General features: G+C 38.6%; 1 protein-coding gene across 5 annotated transcripts in view; it reads left to right on the top strand.

Annotated features, from left to right (window-relative positions):
* LOC149547975 (dehydrodolichyl diphosphate synthase CPT3-like) overlaps positions 1–13,809 on the top strand; it is a 40,887-nt gene extending 27,078 nt beyond the window's left edge. The window contains exons 2-4 of one of the 5 annotated variants that reach the window (XR_016353949.1): positions 12,849–12,916; positions 13,269–13,400; positions 13,533–13,683. Coding sequence is in view for 2 of the 5 variants with exons in the window: in XM_089792008.1 (XP_089648134.1) it covers positions 13,336–13,400; positions 13,533–13,637 (170 nt within the window). In the remaining 3 variants the exon portion in view is untranslated. Of the gene's footprint in view, positions 1–12,848; positions 13,401–13,532 lie in introns of all 5 variants that reach the window. The other 4 variants (XR_016353950.1, XR_016353948.1, XM_089792008.1 and 1 more) reach the window with 4 other exon arrangements.
* Positions 13,810–21,120: the final 7,311 nt, after the last annotated feature.

Here is a 21,120-nt window from a genome sequence, read left to right as displayed (position 1 = left end):
TGGCTACCACTATGTATCAGCAACGCTTGGCCCTACTCGCCTTCAGGGGACTGACGAAGTCTAGTCCCCAACGTTCAAACAACTCTTAGGCATGGGACGGGTTCAATGGCATGAAGTCCCTCTTTAGCGGTTTGCCGACTCTCTGGCATGTGTAGCAACTCAACACCCATTCTTGTGCATCATTGTAAAGAGTGGGCCACCATAACTTGACAAGCATAACCTTCTGTGCCGTTGTGTCATGTCCCATGTGGCCACCTACCGGTCCTTCATGTGCTTCTCGTAGAACATTTTGCACTTCTTCCTCCATTACATATTGCCGCAGTATTTGATTGGGACCCATCTTATAGAGGAGACCATTTATTAACTGAAAAGTCTGGCTTTTGAGAACTAGCTTCCATCGTTCGCATGGCGGCATCTCTCTCGGAAACTGGGATGTTGACAGGTACTCTTCGATAGATTTGTACCATTCCGAAAGAATGGCGATTTTGAATAGATGTGCATCCGGAAAGTCGTCATTAACCCCTTTTGGCAGCTCCCCAGACTTGATTCAGAGAGCTGGTTGGCAATGACATGACTCTTCCCGGGTCGCACGATGATGGTGAAGGTAAATTCTTGTAGTAGCAACAACCATCTACTGATTCTGCCTTGGATGATTGGTTTGTTTACTAGGTACATCAACGCTTGGTGATCCACGTAAAAGGTAAATGGTGTAGCCAACAGGTAATGTTTGAACTTTTGCACTGAGTACACCATCCCAAGAGCCTCCCTGTCAGTGGTACTATAATTTATCTCGGCTTTTGACAGTAGCCGACTTGCAAAATACACTGGGTGATCGAGACCACGATCACTAGTTTGCGCCTACGTCGCACCGATAGCGAAATTTGATGCGTCCACATGGACATGGAACTCCCTGTCCCAGTTTGGATACGCCAATATGGGTGCTCCTAGCAATCTGTTCTTTAGTTCTAAGAAGGCGGTCTCCTGCTCGGATGTCCAAATGTATGGTTCTCCTTTTTGTGTCAGCTTGTCCAAGGGCAAAGCAATTCTGGCATAGCTCTTTATAAACCATCTATAATACCCTATGTGCCTGAGAAAGGACTTTACTCCCGATACGTCCGTCGGGGCTTCCATTTCTACTATGACCCTTACTTTACCTGGGTCGGTCTATAATCCCGTCTTGTAGACAATATGCCCAAGTAGTTTCCCCTAGGGAACCATGAACCAACATTTCTTTGGATTTAATGCTAGCTTCGCCCATCGACACCTCTCCATACATTCCTAAAGTGCCTTTAAGTGGTTATCTTGTCCACTGAAAATGGACCATCCAGAAATGCGCGAAAGTTGCCTACTAACATTTTGTCAAATATATCCAAAATGATCCTTTGGAATGTGGTGGGTGCGTTACACAATCCGAAGGGCATTGTGGTTGTACGCATACACGCCATCTTCCACCACAAAAGTAGTCTTCAGTTTGTCTTCCTTCGTGATTGAAATCTGGTTATAGTCAGAAAATCCATCCATGAATGTAACATCCTGATTTCCTGGGTATAATTTAACATCCAACATACTCAAGAATATAGTTTCTACTTCGTTTCATAAGAAGACAGTTATATCATTCAGGTTCATGTGATTAAGATTTACCGTTAAAAATTAGTTAGAGAAAATTTCTTAACTAAAACTTGGAATACCATCAAATGAAATTATTACAAAAATTAACAACCAAATACCTCGAAAAACTGAGATCGAAATCAAACTAGGGATGCTTCTGCAATCACCTGGATTAGTCCACAAATACACTATAACAATTTCATATGATGACTATCATCTACAAACTGCTATCTTAAAATCAAATGATAATTATAATTAAATACCACTATATTTTAAATTAAGGCATCACATACCACTGTATCAATTAGGGCATCATTTACCTTCAGTTCATTTAGAGCTTTTGATACTGCTATCTCACTTAGGGCTTCTGCTACCATGGATTCAACTGGGGCTTCTGATAGCATTGTATCACATAGGGTTTCTGATACCACTGAATCAGTTAAGGCTTCCGATACCACTGATTCAACTAGGGCTTCTGATTTCGCTATGTCAATCCATTAGGGCTTCGGATTCCTTTCCTTTCGATTACTTAACTGTGATAGTAACTCAAGAATTAGAAATATGTTTATATCCGATATTCATATAAATGAAAAGCAATCCATGATTCTATCTCTTATATTCAGGTGTAGAATAACAGTAATAATGAAATAACTCAATTTAATCTTACCTCATAAATAAAAGTGATATTGCTTGTTTTCCGTTAAACATTTGACTGTATAACTTATCTTCGTCTGACTCAAGATTGACATCTTGGGAGAGGTGAAACATTGTCAGGGGCTTAACCACCCAACCTCGGACCACAACTTATCCCCACATGATCTCTAACGAGAAAGGCCCTCCCTACCCGGAACAGACAGGGTTCATCTTGCCATCCACTGGGCTTCCTGGTAATAAACTCACCATACGACTTGGCAGTAGGAGATCACAATAATAGGAATATGCATGACCTATTAATTAATTCATATTAAATGATAAATATTGAAATGTCATAATTGATACTGATTCAAATTATTGGTGATTCTTTTCTCACACCTCATCACCCATCTTCTTGGCTACACAGCCGAGTGAGTCCCAGGTATTCAGAATTCTCAGATTAAAATCACAATGATATCTTACATCTTTTTCACCACATTTTGGCATTTTTGCCTGGTGAATTCCTTGGTGTTCTGGTTTCATTATCTTACTGCCCATTGTTTAAATTTACATCAGGATGCAATTGACTCTATCTGGAATGATAACTTTCTTGCCATTGATCTTAAATGATTTAGAGAAATTATGCATGTTCGGATATAAATAAAGATAAAAGAAAATGGCAGACTGATGTATAATCAATGTAAATTATCACAAAAGGCTATTGACTGGTTCCACAAGGAAGACGACAGTCTTAACAAGGAATACAATAGTCTAGATGCATTAATCATTGTCACTCTGTCATAAGGAAAACAACAAACTCTGCAAGAAAATGACAGACTTATGCAATAAGCAATGTCTCAAGGAAAACCACAGATTGTATAGTAATGTCATATCATCGACGACTTAAGGAATAAACTCTATGATCAAACTTAACAGTAAAAGGAGTATGAAAGAGGGTTCAGGGGTTTTGTGCCATGTATACTACTGTAGAACTTCTTCAACAATTAGCAACACAAATAAAGTAGCAATGACATAACTGATTATTCAAATCAAATGATTATGCACCATTTAATCATAGTCAACCCAAATTAATAAGTAGGACTAACCTCCTAACAGACATGTTCATGCAAATAATATATAAAATATAAGACATGTTCATGCATACAAAATTTCATGTTTATCCTCAGCGGTAAATAATATATTCTATCTCAAATCTGAAGTATGTGTCCCTGTTATACATAGTTCAAACAAGTACAAAATCTCAAAATAAACTAATGCACCACTTCCCTGAATGAGATGCATTTCATTTGATGGCCCAAAAAACAGTCATTCCTTATTGCCCGAAAGTCTGATTAAAGCCTTAGCGTTTGGAATGAATTTTGCCAACCGGCTCTGAGATCCGTAGTTTGGTAGAACTTAATCGATGAGCATAGTATATTATCGGTTGACTCTGTAAATTATAGGCACATCTAACAAAGGAGTTCGATTGCCAAAAGAAATGAATGCTGAAGGAGAAAGAATGGAGTAATCATCCTTCCGGCTCCTCTCACAGCTTCCTTTAAAAGAAGAACAAACATGACTCCTAGGCTCCCACCGGTTACAAGAAGATTAAATTGCCTATTTGAATGCATCACAATTATAAAAATATATGAAAAAGAAACAAGGAGGAAAAAGAATAAAGAGCTGAAGAGAAGTTGGAAAGACAATTCGAATTGCCAAATATTAATTGATTTATCATACCAAATGTTATCATTTAAAAGCAAAGAATATTAAATTGAAAAAAATAAAGTTGGAAGGTTATAATTCGAGAATTATAATAATTGAAATGCTATTATAATTCAAACGTTATTAAAATCTTATATGTACAAGCAACATTACTTTATTAAATTATTAAATTATAATGATGCCAAATCATTTTATATTTAAATGTACGTAATTAAATATTTATTAAAATAATATGATGAAAGATAAATTAAAATCCTTTAAGATACATTTTATATTTTAACTCAATTATTTTAATTAAATTATTTATTTAAATAACTTATGCGGTTCCATAGATGTATCTTGTTTCAAATTGCTAGGTCCTCTACCCATTTGCCCAGTGATTGATGATGCCCTGCCTAATTTTTTCTGACAATGCTTCCACCCCTTCGACATGCTTCTTGCAAGGAATTTCCCCGTAATTAAATTATAAATTATTTAATCATAAATAATCATAACAGTTATTTTTTCATCTCAATTTCATGAATTCGTGATTAACGATCAACTAACATGTCATCTTCATCTGAAATCATAATGACTATCTTACCATTTCACCAGATTATAACAAATTAAATTGCCAATTGACTTCATGTGAACCTCAATGGCTATATTTCAAGTTAGGTCAAAAATTGGGATGTAACAATGAAAGAGTACATCTCGTGTCCAGCCACTTCTTCTAGAATCGTGTCGGTAAATGGAATTGGAAAGGGGTCTTTTATTGTTACCGCATTGAGGAACTGGAAGTCCACAAATATCCGGATTTGGATCCCGTCCTTCTTCATCAATATCACAATCGGTGACACCCACTCGCTTGTTTAAACTTTAAATATTATGCCGGCCTCCAGCATGTGCTGTATTTCCTCCTCTACATGGGCTGTGTAGTTTTTGTTCATTTGGTACGGGCATTTCCGCATAGGTATGGCTTCGGGTACTAGCTGTATGCGGTGGACACACATCTCCGGTGGGATTCCCTTTAGATCTTTGTACGTTCATGCAAATACATCTTTGTACTTGAGAATAATTTTGAATGCCGCGGCCTTTAGTATTGGTTTCCAGTCATCTCCCACAAGTATGTTCCTTGGATTCTCTGTGTCTCCAAGATTAGTCACTTCTACAGACGGCTCTTAGTATCTTATCTCCTTCCTTTCGAAGCAATGGGCGGGACTCTTATTGATCTCTGCATTTCCCTCTCTGTACTCCATGAATTGTGGTGGAAATACCTCTTCATCTTCGGGTTCTTCGACACCAAGCATGTACGTATGGAAGAGTTCACAGTCTTCCATCTGCTAATGAAAAAGCCCATTTAGTGAACTTATCTCATCTTCTGAGCACTCCTCCAATTCTAAGATGCCTTTGTTGTTCAGATTCATTCTGCCTTCATCTCTTTAGTGCTCTTCGTTTGACTTAGACTCCGACAACAAGGCCATTTTTTCACTTTTTCACTTACCACTTGGGTTTGGAGATCAATTGCAAATTTCCGCCCTCCACTTTCCATTGATAGGATATTCTTCTTCTAGTTATGATTTACCTTTGCAGCCACCGGCCATCCTCTTCCAAGAATGGTGTCATATCCCTTTTTTTTTAATGGGATTACTACGAAATCCAACACAAACGGAGCCAATAGTTACTTGTTGAGCCACTAAGGTCCCCAGGGGTTTTATCCCCTATTGGTTGGTGCCTAGTAGGTTGAATGTGGACAGCCCAGGGTCGGCTTCCCCAATTTCCTCCATGTCTCCTTGGGGAGAACATTCACCCTAGAGCCACCATCCATGATGGTGTCCGTCAAGATGGTTCCGAGGATTCCCATCTCGACCACCGTCGGATGTCGGCCATTGCTTACTGTGAGCAACATGGGGTCTGTCGCCGACCCTCTTGGTACCGTTGGTTGTCCTTTCGTCTCCATCGTGGTTGCATGCGTATTTAATAATGCCGTTTTGAGTTGTGGTTCTACTTGTAATAGATCTTGTGCTGTGACGAGCACCTCCATTTGTAGGATCTGGTTGACCAAACTGTTTTCTCCCTCTGGTCGCCAAGGGATAGCATCTTTACCATCCTTTTTATCCTTCATTGCTTTTCTACATCCGCCCGTGCTTCCCTCAGCCTTTGCTTCTCTGTGCGGGGGTCAAGATAAGTGGCCTGCTTAGCCTAGTTGCGGGTGACAACTAGAACTTTTTCTTCATTGATGTTAATGAGATTTACCTGTTTCGGTCAATTAGCATCTTCGTGATCTCTTGGACCACACCATCGACATAATTTTTGTGGAGCGTCGCTCTTCAGACACTCTCTGGCGAAGTGGCCCCATTGGTTACATGCCCGGCATTGGATTATGGGCCTTCCTTTCGAATCATATTGAATTCGATCTCTATTGTCATTTCCGCCCCGTCCACCTCGGCGGTTGTTCTGGTGGCCGCTAGATGTGGCATTAGTGTTGCCTTGAGTCTCATTGTTTTTGCCGAACGTGGATGGTTGTTCTTGTGTGAACAATATCTGTTGGCTCCTAGTCCTCATGTTGAATGGACATTCCTTTATAGAATGCTCGAGGACCTGACAGATATCACACATCGCCTTCGAACACACTTCTTTTGAATGGCCCTTTCCTTTGCAATCTGTGCATCAAATTTCTCCTTCCTCCATTTGACCACCCGTTCTCATCATTGATTTGAATTCCTTGCGCATCTGCTTCAAGTCTTTCTGAAGTGCTTGCACTTTCTTGCTGGGCTCCTCCTCACTATTAGCACTGCTTCCCTCGTTGGAGGATTCATCACTTTCAGAGGATGATGACGATTTACTTCTCTTCTTCTTTTTCTTTGCCATTTTGCTTTTGCTTTCCAGATTCAAGGCACGGTCATGTGCGTTAGTGTATGACGTAGGTGGAACTATCTTCATTTTTCTTCTTAACGCCCCGCAGAGGCCTTCTATAAACCAGCGTTTCTTTAACTCATCCGCCAACTGAGTTCCCATTCGGCTAAGATCTTTAAGCCTTCGATTGTAGGCTCGAATCGTATCCTTCTTCTCTTGTTTGCAGTTGTAGATTTCTGCTACAACCTCATTATCATCGCGGAGTAGTCAGAATTTGGCTTGGAATTCTTTCTTTAGATCATCCCATGTGGAGATCTTTGCCTTGTCCATGTCGGAGAACCAATCCACCACCACTCCCTGTAGGCTGGCGGGACATTGATTCAACCACTCCTCTGCATCCATGACTAAATTGGCCGTCCATATCGTTTCGCACGTATGACAATGCCGCACGGGATGCTCCTTCCCATCGCCTGTGAACTTCAGGAGTTTTTGTTTTTTAGACATTGTGCTTCTTGCTCATTGATTACCACTATCACTCAATCGTGTCGCCGAACTATTTGAAGTTGGCTTCGGCAGGTTACTCTGACCACTGTGTAGTGCCGCTCCAACACTTCCTTTTGCCCCCGTTGTCTTCTGTTGGCCTCACCTCTTGTCCTACTTCTTCACAAGTTCGCTCTCGTAGTGGTGTACGTGATGAATGCAAAAATTGCTCCTTTGTCTCCTCAAGCACTGCTAGTCTATGTCGAGTTTTTGCTAGCAACTCCTAGTTGCTCCATCCTCGCCGCTTTGACGAATTGTGGCACCCTTCGTTGGTTCCTGTGAACCTCGCTACAACCACCATACTAGGTGATTCCTCTGGCTGCCCCTCAGTCTGTTCCCCAGCGACTTGTCTTATTCTCCGTCGACGTTCAGCTTCGCCATGCACAATTTGTAACTCGTCGATTTCTTCCCTCAAATTTCTATTCTTATTTAAAAGATTGGGCATCTCACATAAACCATTACAAAATAAAACAAAATAGGACACTCTTTTATATATTTACTCTGTATACATTATATGTCGACTTATGCGACGACAGTTACAGATTTCTGAGTGCCCTAGATACCACGGCGTAACGGCTCATTGTTCAGTTTTTTGCCACTGTGTGGCTCTCTCCTCGTAGAACTTCTTGAGGGTTCCTTGATGGTGCTCCTCGCGTTTTGCTTCCCCCGACGTCACTTCTATGCCACGTAGGCTTGTGCAATCCGTTGGGGAAGTTGGTCTAGGAATTTGGTCATGGTAGGGCTCACGTGCATGTAATCCCACACATTATTTGTGGTAACCCCGTTCTCCGCAGCTTCCCTTCGTACAAATGTTTCCAACCCTACACGATACAGAATTTGAAAGTTTTCCGCTGCCTCGTGCTCTCCTTCAAAAATTTCAGTTTGGCCGTTGTCATTTGTCTTGTTTTGTTCTTCCCATTTATCTCCGTCCTTCCATACTACTCTGAATTCGAATTAGCATTGGCGTGAAATGTTCAGCCCGTAGCGAACAGGAAAGAAAACATATATTCAATGCAAAATACTATTCATCATCAAATGCTTTTCAGTACATAACAATGTTCCGAACAATGATAATGATGCCAAATGTAAAAGTGTTCGCAATATTTATAATGTACAAAATGGTGCAATGAAACGACACAACCGTAATTGTCTAACTACCCTTTTTCTGGACAACATCGTCCTCTTTCAGTTCTTTTGTAGTCTATGCACATCCAAAGAGTCCCATCCTTCCTAAGTAAAACAATTACTGAAGCAAATGGGCTAATACTAGGTCTAAATGGCCCATCTCAAGTAGCTCCTTAATTGCCTTCTCAATTTCATCCTCATATCTCTTCAAATGCCTATAAGGAGTAATAATCACTGGTTTAGCATCTTCCTTGAGCTCTATCACATGCTTCATACCCCTGTCCAGTAGGCTTACTGCTGGTATCCTTAAACACTTTAGAGCGTTTGGTCAAAAGCTCATGAACCTATGGGGAATAATCATGTTTTTTCTGCACACTCTCCTCCGGCATCACCATGATTCTTGCTTCCCACTCTACCTGGTCATGTCATATCAACCTCTCCATCCGTGTAAGTGATACTACCTTAATCCCCCATCTGTCAGTGCTCTAATTTTCACCTTCTTATCTCGATGTTCAAATTTCAGGTCCTTTTTTGTCAAGGTTGAAAGTGAACTCATGAAGTGGCTTCAATCCAAGTCATGCCAAGAATACAATCATAGTCCTTTGTGTTAACGATGAAAAACTTCCCAACCATATCACACTCTCCCATCTAGAGGTGCATGTCATTAATCACGTGTGCCATGCAGTTTATGTCTACATGCTACTATGACTCTAAAGCACTCGTGCTCCTCTGTCTGAAGTCCTGTTCTCTCAACCAACCTTTCTGATATGAAATTATGCTTAGCACCTCTATCAATCAAAGTAATTACTTGCTGCCCCTGTATTATGCTCCTCACTCTAAATGTTATTGCTTGGTCATCACTAGAGAGCCCTGCAACTGTTTTTACATCCCTTATATTCATATCCTGTGGATTTTGTCTCTTTGCTGTCCACGAAATCAGATTGTGTATCCTAATCCTTTTAAATTGATTCTTCTACTGAAAAATACTCTATTTGGGCTGCCTTGGCCTTTACAGGACACTTGTGAGATAGGTCCCACGGTTCCCTACGTTGGAAGCATAGTTTGTTTCTCCTCAGTCATTGAGCTGATCACTATCTAACCTTGTTGTTTCGTTTTTAGATGGAGGCTCTTTCTGGACAATTTTCTTATCCTTATCTTTCTTTGTAGTGGATGCCTTAAATTGGAATTTATCTTTAGAAGATGAAGACTCCTTGTCTCTAGCCTTTTTATAGGCTTCTTGCAAGGTTGCTGAATTTAGACGCTTAATCCATCCCTTTAGAGGGTCTACCAGGCCATACATAAATGACACCAATTTAGACGCTTAATCCATCCCTTTAGAGGCTCCATCCCTTGAGTGAGATATCTGTGACTAAGATTGATATTCTCTAGAACTCTGCGATGCAAGTATCTACTGAACCCCATTGCTAAAGTTGGGCTAATTCTTTATAGTGTAATTCAGGGTCCTCCTTGTCAAAACGTTCAATCAACATCTTGATGAAATCAATGAAGGAAGAAATAAGGTCATGTCCCAAAGTGACCATGCCATGGTGCTGCCACTCATGTGCTAGACCATCCAAATGTAATGCTGCAAATTTTATGGCCTCTTCTTCTGGCATTGGGTTTAGTAGAAAATACATATCAATGTTGACTACCCATGCCCTGGCAGTCATCTTACTGGATCCATTAAAATAAGGCAAATAAAGTTTACTTTCTTTTGAAAATCAATATGTTGTCCCCTACCACTTGTCCGAGGCATGTGTTTCAACCTCACATCCATATTTTTGCTGAAAGTAATGGCTGCCATAAAAGCTTATCCACCACTTTCCCAATCTCTCCTAAATTGAGACTGCAACTCAGTAATCTGAGGCTCCTGTCCCTGCTGAACTGGAAATCAGGGTGGAAAGGTAGGAACAATGGGTCTCGAGCATGTTTATCCTCAACCTGTGCACCTCCATCGTTCTGCCCATTATGTACCCCATTATTGTCTGCATTATTCCCACCATTGTTTTCTGCATTATTCTTACCTCCATTTCCAGCATTATTGCCACCTGCATTCACATTTATACTTAGCTGCCTAGCCATCATTTGTATTAAAGAGTCCATTTTCTGATTCTGTGCCTGTGCTCTCTGTTTAGCTAATCGTTGTCTCTGTGCCAATGTATCCAATAAGTTAATAACTGCATAGTTATCTCTTCTCCTGGATCCCTAGCATTACTGTCACCCATATTGTCAACAACCTGCTCAACTGTAATAAACTCTTCCTCCTGATTTTCCTGTTCTTCTTGACCTGCATTTAATCGTGCCCTAGTTCTTCTCAGGTTATAATGATGTGTTAATGGCTGAATCCTCCAATCTGTCATATCACTGCCTGTTCCCTACATTATTTACCCACAAGGATGGCAAGATGTTAAGCTTTTGATCTCATTGAAATGTCCCTCCTTGATTGCAGATAAAATTTTGCCTATTTGTTTGTTGTTTTGATACCAAAGAGATTCTGTAAATGACAATTTGCTGATGTAAAAATACAACAATAATGCTTATTGAAGTGCAATTACAAAATGCAAAATACAACAATAATGCTTATTGAAATAACCAAAAGCGAATATCATTCCATTCAACAATGTCTATGAATTAACTCCAGTACATTTCAAGCATCAGAAATAGACAGACCTGAAACTGCAAATTCATATCCCTCTCGTTATGTGACAACCATTCCCAGTATACCCAACTCCAATGTGGCCCTGTGTTAGGGTTTCGATGCTTGCATCTTTCCCCTAACTGTCAACAACATAAATTGAATATGAAGAAGGAGATGAAGATTGAAGAACTTAGAACTAAGAATTTAGAATATTAATAGATTTTCATTCCATTAGTTAAACAATGAACTGAAACAATGATACTTGAACTTGATATTTTAAATGTTTTGAATCTTTGATGTTGAAGTTGGTTGAACTATGTTACTATATGATGGTATGATCACTATGATTACAAGTTTAACTGTTTATGGTCTTTTAAAGTTTTTGTTGTTTAAATGTGTTTATGCTACTATGCTACATTCTAGTTTTAACTCATGCTTCATATATATATATATATTACATGTTTTTGTACTAATGAACCCAAAACGAACCCAAACCCCTTTCCACAATTTTGACGAACTTGCAAACCGGTTCTCAAACTTCGAACTTGGAACTGAACCCGAACCGGCAACTTTGCTTTATGACTCAAGTGAATTGTACCCCTTAACTTAGTTGCACAATGTTGTTTTAAAAGAGGGCTATTTTTATGTTCGTATGTGAAACTTATTCAAGAAGAAATGTTTTATAAAACATGGATTGGTGAAGACAGCGGAACCTCTTGAGAATGTTATAAAATCATTTGGCATTTTTTTGGGTTGGAGAATTTGGAGACTTTTTGAGCTCTTCAGAGAGTTTGTTTAAGGGTTCTTGAGGGCGAAATCCCTCTTGAACAACAATCTCTATGCTGTTAAAAGATACAATCTGGGGATTCAGCTGGCATTTGCATTCAATTAATAAATAATATATTGAGGGTTTTTTATTTATTGTTTGAGATCTTCAAAGTACATATCAGAATTGCTGAGTAGTGTTGTGGAAGAGTTTTGGAGGCACGTTTTGCTTTCATAGGCATTTCCAGCCGTACAGCTGTACGAGTTTTGGAGGCACATTTTTCTGTCATATGCATTTCCATCCATATGGCTATTGCTGGCTCATAATATTATATCAGTCGAGGCGTATCATTCTACAGTTGTGGCATTGTATGGACGCTGCTGTTCATTTGGAGCATGCAGATTTAAGAAGATAAAATCAGAATACAAGGGATGGCAGCTTAAGTGAATGCGATTCATCACTGGATGTCTTATTGCTATCTTCATATTACCTAGAATATATAAACTGCGTTTGGAGCCTATTGACACGTCACGTGTCTGGGCACACTGTTTTTAGGGTTTCAAGGAGGTGCAATTGCTGTTCGAAGGGGTGGCTTTATTTTCTATAGACTGAATGGCACATGTTGAAAGCGAACCACATATTGGTTCGAACCATTACCAAGTTCGGGTCCAATTCGTCCAAAATTCACCTAGGGTTCGAAAATATTTACCTCGTGTACAAATTTTAAATTCAAGGCTTAGGCTTCTTAATCGAGCACTTGAGTAAATGAATCCTTTTCAATCCACCTATGGTTAGATAGAAGATCGGTATAACACAAATATTTGTTAAGTACAAATCGGGATGTTAATGAATATTATTTAGTGTAAATTTTGTGCCTGTCTTAATTGATTTTCAGATTTCAGTAAGTTGCGTATGCAAGAAGTGTGTTTATCAATGTTCAACTGCTTAATGCCACTTCTCTATTCATCTTGTTAACAGGGTTTCAACAGGAGAAAATCTAAGCAGTGCAACTTGCAAGTGATAAAGTGAAAGCTGCACTTTGGATGGCAATGACATTACACTTTTATTTAATGGAATCTACCTTAAGATAATTTTAGAGGATGCTTTCCGTACATTAAGGAATGCACACATAAAAAAAATAAATTTCTTCTTTCTAAGAAAATCATTTACAACTTCCATATACTCCCAATGGGATTATATATAATGAGATCCAGAAATTTATCTTAGAGAATTCCAGAGGATACTTACGATATCCAAAGGAATAAAGTTTTATAATATTGGGAGTATATGCAAGTGGCAAATGGTTTTTCGAAAAGAAGAAATTTGAATGTTGTTTTCTCATTGATTGTACTGGATCTTTCTATAACACAGAGGGAATAATGCATTGCCAGGTTGCAGGAAATGGATGATGGATGGTGGATTTATGTGGATGACTGCAGTATAACTTATGATTTTCTATTTGAAGACAGGAATTATGGTGGTTTATTTGGCATTTTTGCTGGTGTATCAGAGTTTCTCTTGTCACCTGAGGTGATAATTATGCCTTTGTCCCATTTCTATGAATATATATATTATAATATGCGGAAGTAGTTTTGTGATTAATGCCTAGAAAATTATATCATATTCTGAAAATTGAAGTATATATGGCAACTCCTTTCACAGGTGGTCTTCAAAATGCTGGAATTAATTGGTTTTGATGTCTGGAAAGTTAACATATGTATTTTACGGGTAGGCCCCTATAGTCACTTTTATGGGCTGTCAGCGTAAGTGAAAATTTCTAACAATTTAATATCCACAAAATATTTGAAGTCAATGGTTGTTTATATATCCAAATTTCATTGGCAATGAAGTGATCTTCCCCAAAACGTGTTAAATCTCTGTTTTAGAGAGAATAATAAATAATAAAAAAGTGAAATACAAACAAGTTCCTTGTTTTGAATCCTGGTTTGGTAAAAAATTGGTGTGCATATAGTATTTGTGTATGGTGCATTGTATGTCAATATAAATGTTAGATCCTCTGCTCTAGAAATAGTAATTGATTGTGCCTGTTCATGGACCCCAGTTTAATCATTTAGTGTAGATTCACATTTACGATTAAAATGATCCATGTTCAAATGAACGTAACTGCCTTTCTCCTACACAAATGATAAAATTGAAGGAAAATTAGAGACTTACCAAGGGCCACAGTTTGATTTTTGGTGTGGATGTATTTTTAGTTATACAGGTAGAATTGATCAATGCTTGTTTCTTGGCTTATTTTATACGAGGATTGAATTGACAATTTGGCATGTTTAGTTTTTTTTATTAAATTGAAAGAGTATCAGTTCATAGTAGTAGGAACACATTGTTTATGAAAGTTACAAGCCTCACAAATAGTACCTTCAACAACTAGCCGGATTTTTAGAATTTTGATTTATAGAAATCTTCTTTGTAGTCCTATTGTTTGGAGGACCTATTTAAGAACTGTCTCTTTAGATTTGAATATCAAATTATCAATAAATTTTTCATTAACCTTTTTATTAATGGTTCATTGTTAAACATATCTAATGGCCCTGCATTCGAGACACATAAATGAGCAGGTGCACTGTTTTTAATTTCATTGACTAGCTCTAGGTTGAAATTTTGTTGGCGTCATACTCTGAAAAATTAGTCTTTTGCATACAATCTGTTGAATATGTTGTCATTGATGTCAAAGGTTGATGATCTAGGCTGTATGAATTTCAGTGGATTACTTAAGTAATAGTGAATTTGCTTGATTTGCTTGGTTGTGTGGTTGAGTTACTTGGTTTCGGTCTTCAGCTGGTTGGTTGTTTGTTTGTTTGAGCTATTTGGTTGCGTGCTTGAGCTGCTTAGTTGTATGCTTGAGCTGGTTTAGTGTCTGTTTAAGCTACCGACTTGTCTAGTTTACCTGCTGACTTGTGCCAAGTCAGACTAATTGACCCGTCGTCAGGTGTTTTAACCAGAAGTTAACTTCGATGATTTTAAATATGACGGGTGAAGTTAAATATGAATCACTTAGGGCCCGTTTGGTTGCTGGAATACAACATGAATAGGAATGGAAAATTAGAATTCATTTTGTATTCTCTGTTTGGGGCGTCAAATCAGAATTGGGAATAGGAATACGTATTCCCATCTTGACCCCAAAATGAGCATTTATCAATTCTCAAAAATACCTGTAATTGGAATAGCTATTCCTATTCCCAATCTCATTCCTCCAAATTGTATAATCTTTTCGAATCCATGGTTAAGCAGGTTATGAAATAAATCATATTGGCACTGCTTGAAATCTGTTCCGTCTTCCAATTGCTCGACAAAAAAATGAAGATCGAACGAGACGATCCAGAGGTACTCAACGCAACGACCCTGAAAGACAACATCGATTTGAAACACGTCAAATTCTTCAGAGATCTCTTGACAGCATAAATTCATACGGCAACTTGTCTTCTGGTATAAAATCCGACATGCCCACAAGCAATGCATTTTTGTTCTTAAGAATAGAATCTCTGGATGTCAATCATTTGCCGCCGCTTGTTTCAGATCTGAAGGTAAGATGATTTCACACAACCATTTTCACAGAGATCTATACTGCAACTCTGGCCATCAAGGCAATAATGTCGGCGCAGGACACAACCCCTAGGCATTGCTTTTCTACAGCAGTCTTGGCATCATCAATGAGACCCCCCTCAGCGTTAGATTTGGAGTTGCATTCTTTTCCGCAGTGCTATTCGCTGAATTCAACAGTACAGATCCATCGCCAATGCAAAAAACAGTGAGAAGCTGTGTGTATAACAAGTGTTGGTATTATATGAAGCAGAAATCAAGTGTTACATGAGTGATAAACGAAGCAAGGTGGGTGATAAATGAAGCAGCTCTCAGTGCCCTAAACGCTAGATTAGCATATTCTAGATTTTCAGTTTTGTACAACCAAACATGGAAGTAACATAGTCCCAATCAAATTTTCAATTCCCATTCACAATCTGCATTCTCATTCTCATTCTCATTCTCAATTCTAATTTCTCAATTCCTATGCCAGCAACCAAACGGGCCCTTATGTCAATGATCGTTTTTAATGAAGTCCTTATGTGCAACGGATGAGTTGGGGCAGTCCATTAATGGTTTCAGATTCTTGTCTGTTCAGCTACTTTCTGGGCCATATTTTTTATCGGACCCGTAGCGTTATAATTTTTTTGTCGTGGCAGCGAGAAATTGTATGGGGCATGAAGAACATGGGCCGTATGTTTATTCAACATCATGTTTCAAATTCATTAAGAACGGATGTGCTTGTAATTGAAAGCGATGTGAGTCATTTTTGACCATGATGGAACCATTTGTGAAGAGAAGTGCATGGTATTGTGTTGAAATTGGAGTTTTTTTTAATTCAGTCGATGCATGTTTTCATATACGAAAAAGGCAAGTCTTCTTTGAAATGGAGATGTGCAGTTGTGTCACGAATGAAAAGAAGACGAGTCTATTTTACTTGTACCTGAGCAATGGTTATCCTTGCAGTTTTGTAGGTGAGTATTGACTTTTGAAAATGAGATCATCGGCAGTATATCGAGCTGTTACAGATACAAAAATAAGGAGCATGTGCTGAGATGTCCCACCCCCTTTTTCCGACGGTTTCTGTCCACTTTTTCTTTTATTAAAAATTCTGCCGACAGTTTGTTTACAATGTTCTACTGAGCCTCATTGTGACATTATGGTGGGGAAAGTATTGCTTAATGTTAAATGGCTGTGTTGCAGTTCAGGTAAGAAGATATACAATAATAAATAGTAACTCTAGCAAATTGTGTTACATTAACAGATATACTTTATTATTTCTCAAAATTCACTTAATGAAATGTCTTAGGAAAAAATTACAAATTCAGGAACGGAATAGACCGACCTGTTAATGACGATTCTGAATTACTTGTTTGCAACCATGTTCACAACTGTGAGCTGTATAGATGCTCTGAGATGCTTGCGAAGGTATTCAGTATTGTCTCTTCCCTTCACTGGAAGTGCCAACAGTTGTATTAAATTTAAATATCAATTGCTGCTCCAGTTCATAATCCATAATATGTATATGTCATTGGCAGAACTATGTTCAAACTTCAGAGTAATATGAGCAGCAACGGTGGGGACTACATCGCTTTCCAAACGCGATTCAAGCTCATGTTTGACTTATCATCTCAAGCTTCCACCCGTGTATAATAGAAATAATCGCAAAAACAGCTACCAATGTAGTTACCTACGTGCAGATATTATCTCCCAGCCGTTCCTGTAGTCGACTGCTAGCTCAATCAAGCAACCCGTTTGTAGAACTTCTCAACGTGATTCTACGAGTTAATGCCAAGACTGTCAGCCGGAAGGGTTAATGCCCTTCGAGCCCCAGTATGGATGCCTTGCAATCAATTCTCCACGATAAATGTTCAATCCTTCACCGTCTCTGTAGTATAGCGAAATCTTTTTTTTTTTTTTTGGTATTCTCTCATACATCTCTCCCTGCGTGATGCCGTCAGCTCCTCCAACGCCTCTGACTCTTCATCTACGAGGTGGATGACACAATTTTATTTCCAAGTGTCTTAGCAGATTCGACACTTAGTCTAATGTTGGCTCCATTAATTTTTCAGTCTAATGTTGGCTCCATTAATTTTTCTTTTCTTCAATTTAATATGCAAGCTTCCAAATCAAAGAACCAAAACTTAGAATCTCGTGAATCGTCTCTGAATCGACTAAAACTTAGAATCTCTGAATCGTCTTCGAGAGATATCCTTTCAATATACATAATTAGATAGATAGATAGATAAAATTTTAACGTCCACGAGGCTAAAAATAGCCTATGGGACAGCAAGACAACTCAAGCAGACTTAAGTAACAATGTTCGTTGCTTGTGTAGGATGATGATGAGTCCACCCAATTGCTCAATGTACTCTTCGTTGAATAGGTTATGCCAAGAACTGTCACAGATAGTGTCCGCAAATTTATCTCTACTACTCTTGTAGGCTTCACATTCTAAAATAAAGTGCTGTTCAGTTTCCACTTTCCCAGAATTGCAGAATCTGCAAATTCTTTCTTCCCAAGCCTCCTTTGGCCTCTTCCAACGTCCGGTCTCACAACGAAGTTGGTGAGAGTTGGTTCTCAACTGAGCAATAAAATTTTTAGCCCTCCAAGAAATGTTGGCTCCTATGTATGCTTTTTGGAGTTGATCACAAGCGGGGTTGAACTCATTTATATAATATAATTTCTTCCTTCCGATCTCGCTTCTCCAATTTCTCTTGTAAAATTTTTCTATGACAAAGCCCTTTATTTCTTTATTATTTGTGGGGCACATATTGAATTGAATATTCCATTTACTCATCCATTTTATGTTTTGTTGCATCCATGTCCTTTTTCGCTGACATAGTGTGTCACTAAAGACCACTTTAGGCCATCTATCCTCTTCCATTTTTTCGATTCTTTTTAGATAACTTAGAAGGCGAACCATAGCAAGTGCCTCAATAGGAGCAGCCCCCATTTCACTTAGCATGATATCATATGGAACAATGCTTTTGATTTTAAACTTGCTTGTGATCAAGCGCTTTTGGATTCCTTCGATTTGTTTCCATTGTGCTATAGTAGTGTTGCTGGCCCATAATTCACACTTGTAAAGAACAACTGGTAGCACAAGAAGACCGAACAAGGTTTGAATAGTTTTCCAATCCCACAACTTTGCTTCACGGCACTTATTCTGAAGAGCGTAAAAAGCCTTCCACCCATCTAATATCCTTTTATACCTGTAGCTAGACCAGCTTAGTTTTTTGTTGAAATCGATGCCACGGTATTTATACTATGCAACTTCTTCAAAAACACTTCCATTGTAATAAAATTCATGTTGGTGTTGTTTTTTATTATTAACGAAAATCATAACCTTAGTCTTGCTGATATTGACCTGCATCCCCACCATTCCGCAAAAGCACTCAAGAGAAGATAGATGATCTTGCAAACCATAAGCAGATTTGGCAATTAAAATGAGATCGTCCACATATAGGAGCAACTTTATAACAAATTAACCTAGCTGAATGCCTTCACCTTTTTGCATGTTTAACCACTTTTCCAGTTTGTCAAATATATAAACCAAACAAGGTAGGAGATAAAGGGCAACCCTGTTTGACCCCGATATCACTCCTAAAACATTTTGAAATGCCATCTAAAGTTCTGATTTTAACTTTCACCTCTTCGTACATCCTATGAACAACAGCTCTGAGATGCATAGGAATCCCTAATTCTTCCATCCTAAACCAAAGCTTGTCTCTCGGGACGGTGTCAAAAGTCTTTTTAAAGTCGACAAAGCAACAAAATACCTCTTCCTTTTTCTCCCATTCTTTTTCAATAATGTGTCTCAAAGTGACACAGTGATCCACTGTCGAGTGCTTTAGCCTAAAACCAGTTTGCCCTTTAGCACGTTTATGGTTTTCTTTTGCCCATTTGCTGATCCTAGTTTCTATCATGCTGCCAAAAAGTTTAGCAAAGAGGGGATTGATCATTATAGTCTTGTAGTTGGAGGGATTGTTAACATCACCACTCTTAAAAAGTGGTATTGCAAGGCTGATTGTCCAATCTTTCGGAAACCCTTCTTGGCAAATTTTGTTAAAAATTTCAGTGATGTGCAGTGCAAGAGTTTTCATACCCCACTTCAGATATTCTGCTTGGAGCGCAACAAGGTCTTTTGCTTTACCTCCACCTAACTTCTTAATCCCTGCCTCTATCTCTTGCACAGTGAAAAGATTTGTATCATCATTGACTAAAGGTGGCTGTCCCACTCCACCCTCTTGTTCATAAAGTTTCTTAGCATATTCAAACCATTGGGTGGTAGTAATATTATTATTTTCAGTTTGTTTTCTCCTTGGTTGGAGTTCTTTCCAAAAACGTTTGGGGTTATTTCTGCTTAAGAAAATTAACTCCTCTCTCCTTGTGAACATAAAATCAGTTTTTTTCTTCTTTAGGATCTGTTTGTAGGCCTTAATGTCAAGGTTAGTTTTATTTGACTCCCTTAGGTTTCTTCTAGCCCTCTTGCATTCCTTATCAAACCAAGCATTGGCTGGAAAACAATTAGTTTCAGATTTTCTATTTTTTGCTCTCTTGCATTTTGAAAGAGCCTCATGAATCAAATTTGATAAATCATAATTGTTAACACCATGTTTATACATAGGGTGTCCCATACAAAGTTCCTCAAGAGTAGTTCTGAAAGTGTTACTTTTTTCTGAAGTTAACAAAATTCTGCCCTGAGAAGGGGGGTATTGAGGGCCTTGGGTTTTTGCTCCAATCCGCCTATCCTTTGCCCAATACAAATTTACGTACAGCGGTCTATGATCTGATTTGAGATCCCAAATGTGTTCTCCAATTGCAACATCTTCAATATTTTCATACAAATTCTGCAAACAAATTACATAATCTACCACACTTGCCCCGTTGTATGTGTTGCAAGTGAAAGTGCCTAACTTAGCCCATCTAGCCAAACCATTACAAATTATGAGATCAAATGTGCCACATAGAGTGATCAATTCTTCCCCAAAATGATTGCAGCCTTTAGCATCTTCGGATATTCTTTCCCATTGATGATTTCTTTCTTCTGTGACCCAAATAGGATTATCATTTACTTTGGAGCTGAAAATACTTGCTTGCCAATTTGCTGTCCTAGCATTGAAATCTCCAACAAGAAGAACATCCCCATGCTGCGAAAAAATAACATCTTTCTTTAACGCATCATAGGGGTCATTGTGATCTAAGCCACACTTTTTATAAGTTTTAGATACTTGTGGAGCAAAGTAACAGGCTGCAATCTTGATAAGAGTGTTATTTTTCACAATTTTGAGCCATATGAATTGTTTATTAGAATCAGTCTTTTCCAACTGAATGACACGACCTTCCCTTTCTTTTACTAGAACCATTATACCTCCATAACCTTTACCATTTTCCACTACCTCATTCCACACTGCCATCTTCCAGTAGCCTTCAAACAATGGGGTCTTACATCCCTCATGCTCATGTGTCTCTATGAGACAAATAATGTCTTTGCCTTCCGCAATAAGTCATAACCCAGGCCCACGTCTCCATGGATAACCTCTGCAATTCCAACAAACTAAACTTAAGGACGCCTGGGTTAAGTTTGATTGCTATTTGTTTTGATGTGAAAGACTCGAAGTTGAGTTATTATCGCTAAGCGTGATTGCTGATCTTGTTGTATTGTTGCATGCTAATGTGTTTGTTGTCACACCTTTGTTGCCTTCTT

Source organism: Cupressus sempervirens, chromosome 7 (assembly GCF_028749045.1).
Source record: "Cupressus sempervirens isolate cs-2001-9-10 chromosome 7, ASM2874904v1, whole genome shotgun sequence".
In the NCBI taxonomy this organism is placed as follows: domain Eukaryota; kingdom Viridiplantae; phylum Streptophyta; class Pinopsida; order Cupressales; family Cupressaceae; genus Cupressus; species Cupressus sempervirens.
Note: the sequence above shows the minus strand (reverse complement) of the source record. Positions and strands in the feature narration are given on the sequence as shown.